General features: G+C 40.0%; 1 protein-coding gene across 1 annotated transcript; it reads right to left on the bottom strand.

Annotated features, from left to right (window-relative positions):
* Window positions 1–274: 274 nt before the first annotated feature.
* Window positions 275–3,186, bottom strand: SOSTDC1 (sclerostin domain containing 1; the record flags this gene model as incomplete). Its single annotated transcript, XM_080611828.1, has 2 exons — window positions 275–690; window positions 2,865–3,186. The coding sequence occupies 2 exons, from the start codon at window positions 3,184–3,186 to the stop codon at window positions 275–277; spliced, it is 738 nt and encodes a 245-aa protein (XP_080467954.1).
* Between the last annotated feature and the right edge of the window lie 7,729 nt (window positions 3,187–10,915).

The following is a 10,915-nucleotide window of genomic DNA, read 5'->3' as shown; positions in this document are numbered from 1 at the left end:
CCTCCATGGCTGGAGAAAACATAAAAGTTCATTGTGTGGGTTTGGAAGGCTTGTGTTGTTCCCCATCTTCAGCATTTGGAAAATTACCCAAAAGGTCCATATGCTGAGAATGCCCTTCTGGTTTTGATCAAAGCAATAAGCATGTAGTGTCAGCTGAGAACACAGCAATGGCAGACTTGTCTTTAAGCAGTCAGAATGGTAAAGCAAATGGTTACAGGTGAGTTCAATTTTGGCACAAGGAGAGGGAGATGAGTGAGTAGAGAACATCTGACTTCTAACTTGTACTATGTTTGCTGGATTTACTAGCTCTTTTCCGCTCTTTGTGATGCTGGATAGGTTTTGCTTGAGAGGTTCCCTCAAAGTTGTGGCTGGACTCATTGTGCTGCCTGGTGTATCGCTTGCACTTGCAGGCTGTGACCACAGTTATTTTGTAGGTTCTTATACTTCCGTCCTGGCACTGAAGCTGGATCCTCTGGGTGCGAGTTTTGTCATTGACACATCTCCACTCTTGTGAGCTCCGCCTGCTCCAGTACTTGGTTCCATAACCTCCTCCAATCCAGTTGGGAAGCAGTGGCAAAGGGAGGCATTCACCAGCACACACCAGCTCCTTCAGCGGGTTGATGCTAGTGCACTGGCCATCAGAAATGTACTTGGTGGATCTCAGTTCTCGACAGCCAACTTGAACACGATCTGCAGAATGCACAGAACAATAAACACTGAGATTCAGAAGGGAGGGATTTCCTCAACCAGTCATTTCCACATTAACAGACTATGTTTTGCAGAAGTTAAATTAGGCTGTAATCTTTACAGGACATCTTTTTACTGTTGTATCCCTCAACAGAAGGGCCTAGAGTGCTGATGGTATCTCTGGCTATTACCACAGCAGTAAGAAATGATAATGAGATGCACTTCAGCAGTTGTGGTAAAAGAGGCAGTTTTATTCCCTATCCTTCTTCTCAGGGACATACCTTTTAGAAGAGAAAAAATGCCCCAAGGGAAGAAATGTTTCCTGCTTGTTCTCAGTCTAGGGAATCTGCTCTATGATGTTTACAGCAATTATGTTTGATCATTAGCAAGAGGGGAAATAGTGCTTTGGAAACTGTTTGTATGCTTTTAAATGAATTTCAAATAGTATGTTTCATCTCATTCCACAGTTACAGTGGACTGAGAAGAGCACTGCTGCTCTGAACACAGACACTGCAGAAGTGACAATAGCTAAAGTTACCAGGGACTGGCATTCTGCATCTAAAGTTGGAATGATTAGCAGTAAGGATTTCAGAGTGGTTGTTCTGTCCTCAGGAGAACACCATCTCTGTACCTGTAGTAGTCTTTATATTGTATGCAACATAGAGGATTCTGCAGATTCTCTCAGGCAACTGACATAGAATGAATATGCAGAGCTCCTCATACAGGCATGTTTGTACCTGTCTGTATGTGCAGGTCTGCACCCTGCAATAAACACAACTGTTTATTTCAGTAATTACACTTTGAAATAAACGCCCACAGTACACTTAATTTTAATAAGCAATCTTTACTGGCTGTGCTCTCCCTCTTTCTGAAGGACAATTACAGCACGGATTCTACACGCAATGCAATTAACTAACGCCTTAAAAATAGAAGTAATTACTAGAAACATTTTACAGTGAATCATAAAAGGCTTTGAAGGTACATCTACATATCACAGCTACAGGCTGCTTCTGTTTCTACTTGGATTTTTGGAAGTAAGTTCTGAACAGAGACACCAAATGAAGATTACTTCACCCTGTCCCCTGCGTCCCAGGATGGGCAGTTCAGGGGACTGCTCCAAGGGACCGTTTGCAGGAGCGTCCTCCCGCCTGCCTTTCAGGAAAGATTCCATCTTGCCTTCCTGCAGCTGCACTCAGGAATGTACCTGGAAGCAGCTGGTCGCAGATTTGAGTTTGTTTCTCCTACTGTTTTTATGCCTTTCCTGGCTCAGCTTTTCTCCAGTGACAGCTCTTTGACGATTAATACTTACTGGGCTGCTCCAGTAATCTAATGATGTTTCCTGTGCACTTAAACCCTGAGCATTCACAGAAGCTGACACACCTGGCTTAGCTGCAAGGTATCTGTGGCACTTTTTGCCTTCACTTTCCAGGGATGACGCTATTTTTATCGAATTGTTGTGGGTGGCTTGGGGTGCTTGTTTCTCCATTTGGATTTCTTTAATTTTAAGGAGGCGGACAGGGAAGGGAGCAGATAAAGTCAGCAGAAGGTTTTGTCCCATGTATCTGACATACATACATAAAGCTCAGCAGAAAAAGACTAGATATAAAAATGCAAGTCAGAGCAGAGATCGTAGGTAAATGACAAGCTGATTTGTTAACTTTTGCTGGAGGTGTTAAGCAGGTAAGTGCTACAGCAGGAAGTAAAACTAAACATCTTGAACAAAATTCGGAGTTTTTTATTGCATTTGAAAAATAGCCCAGAGATCTCTCCTGACCGCAGAGGGAGGGAGAATTAAGAAAGCGAGCGCTTTAGAAATGCCTCTCCTTTTCCTTTATCTCGCTTCCCTGCCGGATAACCCGTAAGTCCCGACGTTCCTGGATGAGCCTCCCTCAGGAAGGAACCTGCCCTAGAGAGCCGGTCCTGCAGGACTCGCACGGGGGAGGGAGGGAGTTTTGCTCGGGGGCCGCCCGGCGAGGCAGGTCCCAGCCGGGAACCAGCAGCATCTTCTCTTGCCCCTGCTTCAAAGAGGCGCGTGTTCCCTGCAGCGCCGGCTCTGGGGCAAACCGCGCTACGGAGGGGCTCCGCTGCCCAGGGGCTCCGCTCTGCTGCGGAGCCGGGGCTGCCAGAGGGGCACGGGCAGAGGGGCGCGGTGGAAGTGCCGCCGGTAGGATACTCACTGTTACGGTCAGATCCAGTGCTGGTGTAGTGCCTGCCTCCATTCCTGGCTTGATTCAACGTGCTGTTGCTGCTTGGGCTCGCTGCAGCAGGTTTAACAACGTGCGAATAAAGTATCTCTGTGGCATCGTTCTTGAAAGCCAAGTAGCTTTTCGTGAAGATGCAAGCTAGGAGAAAGCCATAGAAGTGAATAGCAGGGAGAAGCATGATTGGTTCAGGCTCTATCTGACAGAGCTGGATGAAATAGTTTTTCTTCTGCTTCTTCTGGGTAACTCTGAAATTGCTCTTGAAGGTTTCCTTTATATATTCAGAGAGGCTTGGCATTCATTCAGGTGTAAAGTTGTGGATAGCTTCAGAATGAAAACCCACAAAAGGGGTGGGATCCCCACATGAGCCTGGGGAGACCTTTTACCAATAGGAGAGGAGACTGCAGTAAAGGAGGAGTTAGATGCACTAATTGCAGGATTCCTATTTGGGGCTTTTGAGGGTATCAGAAAACTCTTAGGCACCACATAGCAACATTCGGGCTGAGACCTAGAGGCTGCCGGCTCTGTCCAGCCATTCCATATTGCCTTGCATGCCTGGCATTTTTGTGTGATTTGGCTAACACGGTTGCTCCTATTATGCAAAGTCCTGTCCCCTCTTCTCGAATATGACTTTCAGAAAACTTGCTAGTTCTGTAAGAATGCAAAAGTTTATAGAACTTATAGAAGACTGCTAGATACACAACTACTATCTGCAATATACCAAATCACTTTAAAAAAATACTGTGAATAATTTAAAGCTGCCTCTAGATGCTTTAAATTATGCAGCTTTGATCAACAAGGAGCACTGCTAGAGAAAGTACTTGGTTTAGGGGAATATTCTCTCCCTGGTGTGCAGAGTTACAAGTATGTATTTCTGTATTACCACACATAAAAAGTATCTCCTCTAGGCTCCTTAGTACAAACATATCCATATTCATAGCCTCTCATTATGCTTATTCACCAAACTAGTAATTTTTAGTTTTCTACATTGCCTAGAGCATTTGTATATTTTTAATGTATTATTATGTGATAAAGAAAACAAAGAGGAAAGAATAATCTTTATTTTGGCATACCCTTTTACTGTGTCACACACTTACCTTTTTTTACATAGAATTACATGGCCCAAATCCAAATGGTAGTGTAAATTGAGATGCTGTCAATAGGCCAATGCTTGTCTGCAGCATGGTGAATGCTCTGCAGATTTTCCTTGTAAATAAAATAACAGTAATCAACACTGAAAGCTCTAGTGTTCTAATTAAAAGGAAACCTTGTCCTTGGGAAAGAGCACAACCATGCAGAAGGCCACATTATGCAAAGGTCAGACTCTGGTCTCACACTCTTTATAACTGAGTTGGTGTGTGTAGTCATCCTGGATTTTATTTACTGGAATGAAAGCAGAAGTGGAACACTGGTCAGTTTGAGCTCTAGTCAGGGTCAAAATCTCAGTCATGCAGAGAAGACAGCTTTGTTTCACCCTAGTCACAAGCAGACATTCGTCTGTATCAGCAAAACTTTCTTCTTGCATCACTAAGAAAGTTACCCTGGATTTCAGCAGGAATAAGGACAGAGCCACAGTAAGTACCAAATTGATAGCCTTTGCTTAAAAGGCACAGGAAAAAGAGGAGTGTTGCAAGGTGAAGTGAGTTTTACTGGCAGAGCTGTGTGTGGGGAAGTTGAGTTGATTGCCTGCATCTATTATGACTAGCCCAACCCAGTTCTGGAATAACAAGAATGTTGTAAGGCAGAGTGAGACCTTTCAGCAGAGTAATGTATGGAGGAATGGAATCATTGCTAACCTCTGACAAAGCTCCAAGTTCCACTCTCATGCTACATCCTATTTAAGCACAAAAGCAGAGATGTGCATTTTACCTGCTCTTCACACACACACACACAAAAAAAAAGAGTTTCCTGAAGCAGATGATCAAAGATGTGTCCATTTCAGACCATTAATATTTTCAGACCATTATTATTTTTCTTCAGCAGTAGCTAACCAAAGGTATGCTTTGTTGATGCTCAAGTCCTACTTCATTTTTTCTCATCTTCACAAATCTTCACACATCTAACCTCTCACCTTACTGCAGAGGAGTCTCTGTGCTGAACAGAGGCCAATATAATTAAAAACATGGAATCCATTTTCCAGTTCCAGGGGACCTCTTACTAGCAGAAAGATTTTCCCACGTTAGACGAGACTTGGGAAAATCAGAAGTTCCCTTGAGAGCTGTTTCCTTTGAAATGAAGCAAATAATCTTGGTACAGGAAAAATGAATGGGAACTTGAGGTGGCTATAGGACTGGGTCTGTGACTGGGCTTGCTAAGCCTCAACCTTTCAGCTTTCAATGAAGGCTAAAAAACATCCTTTCAAATTTGGGCTATATGAAACCATCATGTTTGTCACATTCTTTTCTTGGTCTTGTCACTTAGAGAAGGAAGACCTCAAGAAAAGCCTCTTACAGCCTTTCTAAAGGAAAAGTTTGACCCTGAATCTGCCACAGGAAAGATAATTACTTAATTTTTCTCTGTGCACTTGAGAGTAGACATTATTTCAACTTCATTTGTATTTCGCACTTATTACAGTGTTGTATGAAAATGTGATTTCAGTTCCTTGGTCAGTATTGTCAGCCTCCCTGCTCTGAAAGGTAAACAGGCTTCTGAGGAATTTGTCAGTTAATTTGATTTATACTTTCTTTTGCCAAACCTAGAGCTTGCAGTCTTGGACTTTTTCTGAGTCTTCCTGAGAGAGATTAGAAGTCACATGAAGTGAAAGGATGCTGGTCAGTCAAATTTTGTTACTCTTCCTGAATGAACTTCACAATCAAAAGGTGTTCCTTGATGCTTAGCTTAGAACAGGTTCCTAAACTTAAAATATTTTTTGCTATATTAGTTAGAAGATTGTGACAAGTTCTCAAAGGTGAAGGCTGTAGGTTACCTTTGTAGCCTCCAGAATAGACTTATACAACATACAGTCTGTCCTTATTCTAGTCAGATTCAATGGCTTGTGTAGAACATAGCTCTGTGCTTACTATGTAATGTTGGCCATAAGGAATATATTACACAAGGTCTTTGAAGTCTGTACTGGCTTCCTTTTTGCCTCTGGCCATAACTCAGGATGTTCTTATTGATCTATAAAACCCTATATGCTCTGAGTCCTAGGCAATAAATTCTCTCTCCTTTATCTTCCATTAGGAGCTTGAGATCAGCCAGGGCAAACTTACTATAATACCTGAGTGTCTGGAGAGATTGAAGGCTCAGCGTGAAAGGCCCAGGAGACTGGATTTCACTGCTCCACTGGATCCACGAGAGCTCTGCTCTGCTGCCGGGCATGCTGTAAAGGCCCTTGGCTAGTCAGATCCTTGAAAGGTGACTGTGGGGAAAGCACAGGGAAGAAACCTATTAACCAGATTAAGTAAAACTTCTGTATGTGTACCTTGGGATAAAGGGCTACATTTAACTACGTGCTTTTTTCAACTTAACTGCTTCTTGTATCGTGTATCTTAACTGCTTCTTGTAACAGCCTTGCTTCTGAATGAACCTAAATATAGCGGTAAAGCAATCCATCACCCTTCAGAGAGAATGCTAACCAGAATTACCCATGCCTTAAATCTTGCTTTCTCCATTTTCTATGATGGAAAAAAAAAAAAAAATCATGTTTCTCTCAACAGATGCAGAAGATACAAGGCATGTGTTCTGTAGAGATCCCAAATGAGAATTCCCTTCTTCATTGTCATTTATAAGTCTGTCAGGATCCCATCCTCCATGTTTCTTAGACACTATAATGATGTCCAAAGGGCAAAATTTTGTGTGGGGTGCACACACCTGTCTAGCAGCACAAAACAGCCACAGGGAATAGAAGGGTATGCACTGACAAGTACAAATGACTGCCAGAGAGCCTTGTCCTTGCAAACCACATGATCACTGAACATGCACAAAATAAGAAGGAATTCCCAATTTTTCATAAAACTTGGGCCTGCCCAGTTTTAATAATGACAGGGAAAGGCCAGAATTAAAATGAAGGCTGCACAGAAAAGTGGGTTCAAAATTTGGGTTTGTATTTTTATTGTTAGTCCCAAAAGAGAAGACCATTAGAGCGCTGCACTTCTGACTTGTTTCCAAAGGCAGATACTTTGAGATTAAGTACAGGCTCAGATAAATGACTGCAAAAAAGAAACTGACATTTATTACTTTTCACCTTAAAACAGAAGTGACTGTCAGGCTATTTTCTGTTAAGCAATAAGCATATTAGTAATGTACTTCAAAGCAGCATCAAATGTGATTTGGAGCATGATAAGAGAAGTCATCTGAAAGTGTGGTAAAATTGTAATAAATTCAACTGTTGAGAACTTGTAAGCTGTTGTGCAACAAGTTAGCATAGTTTTAAAGCTCATACAGAAAATATGTTAGAGAACCAAGATATGCCCCTCCCCCCCGCACATTCTCTAACCAAAGGTTTTTTTGAATACTGAGGTTTTTCTATACTAAGTGGTACTTTTTAATTTTCACAGTAAATTACAGTTGAGAGATTGACTGGAAAACGTAACATATATTCTCTTTAATGAGAATGACTAATTAGTTCTGATTTATGTCTCCTTCATCTCCCTAAGAATTCATATTACAATTTTAATTTTCTCTACTTGCTCTTATGTATACATAATGTAGACAGAATAATTTAGGTCAGACTGTGGCTTCAAAGGAGGCAATTTATCACTTTTATCAAAAAAGACAGTAAATAGACAAAAAAAGGGGGAAATATTTAAATTTATTTTGAAATTCTAGAAAAGTTTACAGTAGAGTGAAGAACTGTCTGCAACAATTACAATTGCCACCTCTCCTTGAGCATTTGCAGTAAGATTTTAAGACCAGATTGAAGACGATGTGGATTATTACCGTTCAAAACATGTTTTTTGATTTCTTGGTATGTTGAAGAAGAAAGAAAAACAAAACAGGTGTTTTACAAGTGAAAAAATATGAGAATAACAGCTTGTTTATTGGGGTAACATTTTTGGCAGCTCTTAGGTGACACTGAAGTGTGACACTTCTATTTTAAACCAACTGAGGGCAATAAAGCAGGATCTTTTACTATATATAGGCACTGAAATCAACTGGACTTTGGTATCTACATACTTCCTAAAGTGTTGCCCTAAGGAGTGAAAGTCCTATTGATTTTCAGTGACCCAGTCACTTAAATGCTTTTGAAAATTTTACCCTGAAGTTAAAATTCTGAACCTCCTACTCAATGTTAAGCAGGCAAAGTCCCATCAACACGCCCCAGTTGCAAATAAAATAGAAATTGAGCAAAGGTTTTGAGGTCTGACTTGTTTCTTTACATGTAATTAATTGAACTCTTAATATATCACTATGTTTCAGTAAACTGCTTTGTGTTTCTAATTACATGGTCTGAAGTGATTACAGTGTATTTAAAAAAATGCACACTCTACAACAAACCAGCTAAGAAAATCTGGTATGGTGTCAGGATTTCCTAGGCAAACACTTGCCAAACCTGTTGTTAGATCCAAAGTAATAATTTAAAAACAAGCCTACAAGGTATGTGGAAGAGGATCCCTCCTTCCTTCCTTCTGCTCCATCTCCCACTGCCTTACAAGGAAATCGCTTTCCCTTATCAAAACAGAACAGCTGCTGACGTTTGTCTTCTGGTAAGAAATCTATCCCTGCTGCCTCCAGATTTTAGATTTGGGTAGTGTATATTCTTGTTAAAGAAAAATGTTACCTTCACCAGGAATGCTAGTGTCCAAATTCTTCCATCAGATAAACATGCACAGCTCCCTACTGAAATTAAGGAAGTACCTGAGGGCAAAACCTGGCCCCAAATTAGAATTTTAATAATTGTAATACTGTCTAATCCCTTCCCTGCCAAGAGACAGAAATGGCCTATCCTGCACAACAAATTCACAGACTTATCACACACTCAATATCAGGGTTTCTGTTAAAACTCATGGACCAGAATGTAATTGAGCAAAGTGTATACAGCTTATTTTATTAAAGTAAATCCATGCAGTATTACAGCACATTTGTATAGGACTAAAAACCCCTCTTATCTGCACACGTAGGATCTGCTATAATCCAGCAAATGTTTCCAAAGTACCACCCCAAACACAATTTTAAACACTGGGAACCTTAATTAAAATGGAGATGTCTCTCTCAAGTGATCTGTAAGAATATCTTGATATACTGGTTTTTATCTCAGCTAGTGATAGTCAACCTTCCTACCTGAAGTTCATTTCAGTCACCTAGTCCTCTTTTAAGTACCAAACTGTTGCATGCAATCAATGAATGAGACATGCAATCAATAAATGAGACAATGAATGAGACTGAATGAAATTAAGACACAGAACCAAGTATCACCTGCTTATGACTACACACTGCAGCCCATTCCAGACTTCCTTTCCAGAAATTTTAATTAACTGGAATTCACATGTAAAAGAAAATGTAACAGAAAGAGCTGATAGACCCCATGCCAATTGAAGATCTCCTCACTGGAATGCTCTAGGATCTCTTTTAAAAACTAAAATTACATTTGTACTAAACTAAAGCTTAGTAAAACTTACTATGACTACAGTACAGCCTTAACTAATGAAGTGGCAAAATGCATACTGAGACTCAAGTTTTCAAACTCCTAGGGCTACTTGCTTAACAATTTTTTAGGCATTTTTGCAGTGAGAATATTTAGTTGTTGCTGTTGACTCACATACACAAACATTATATAGAAAGACATGCACACTCAGTTTGGCTAGAAGTGTGGAAAATGCTAATGCCATAAAGTCGAGAGGTGGGAAGGAATTCAGTACATTCCACCCATTCTCCAGGTTGTATGTAAAATTTAGTATCGAAACACTTCAGGAAAGAACAAAGGATGGAAATTCTTTGCAGCAGCAGGTGTCCAGATTTAAAAATCTTTTCCTCAATCCAAGTCAGAAAAAAATCGTCACACTCCTTGTGGTAAAAATTTCAGAGAAAAAAGAAAATCTAACCACATGTTACTATTCTGATTTTTTTTTCTTTGATTAATCTTGACTTTCAATAATGTTGGTTCAAGAGCAGCAGGATAATCCCTGCCTTAAGCATGACATTAGGTTTTAAAGGATTATTCATTTTATCTTATCTAAGCTTAGAAGAATCTTGGTATGCCTTTATGGTAATAAACAAATATTAGCTGTGCTTGCTTAATCACAGATCTTTAGGCAAAACCATCCTCTAGTCTGAAGTGCAGTGGGATTTCAGTCCTTCAGCTAATGCTCTATATATCTATATGATCACAACAGATTAGCATTTAGAATTAAACTGTTGTTAAAGTAATATGGTTACAAAACAACTTAACAATGAGGCCGCTGTCAGCAGAGATAATCAGCAATGATGAGTTTAAAATGACTATTTCGCCAGAGATTAAACTTTGTCAATACTGTTCATAACTGACTGTAGCAGTAGTTCTTGTCACAATTGCACCTGACATCAGTGTCCAGAAACTGAACAGGTCCTATAATGAATGTGTGTTTCCCTATATTCAAAACCTTGTCACTATTTATGTCTGTAATCCTCAGGCAATGAAGACATTCTTTTTCCAATGCAAACCATGATTGTTGTGAGAGACATTTATTTTGAGACTTCAGTCTTAAGTCTATTTGGAATTACAAACTGGTTCAAATGACATATAATCAGTATTCAAGAAAGGAAATGTCAGAACATTTTTTTTTGTTCACTTGGCCTTTCTGCAATTCTTCAAAGCTTTTCACAGGGTTGCTTTTCTGAAATTCATCTTAACTTGGGAATGTTATACAACTGAAGTTTTCATAACTGTGAACATCTGAAGTTGTTTTTCAGGAGGAGTATTTCCAATAAATTTCCACTCTGAAGAAAGACAGAATAGCGTCCTCTCTTTTTATGAATTTTCAGCTAAAATGTAGCTCTCGTCTCACACACTCATGCCTGCCTGATTAGAACAACTTAACAGTTGTTACTGTAAGTGGAAGATCCTGCAGGTGAAAATCTCTGGCATGATTCTTCCCTGATGGTTACCA

Source organism: Psittacula echo, assembly GCF_963264785.1.
Source record: "Psittacula echo genome assembly, chromosome: 2".
Taxonomy (NCBI): Eukaryota; Metazoa; Chordata; class Aves; order Psittaciformes; family Psittacidae; genus Psittacula; species Psittacula echo.
Note: the sequence above shows the minus strand (reverse complement) of the source record. Positions and strands in the feature narration are given on the sequence as shown.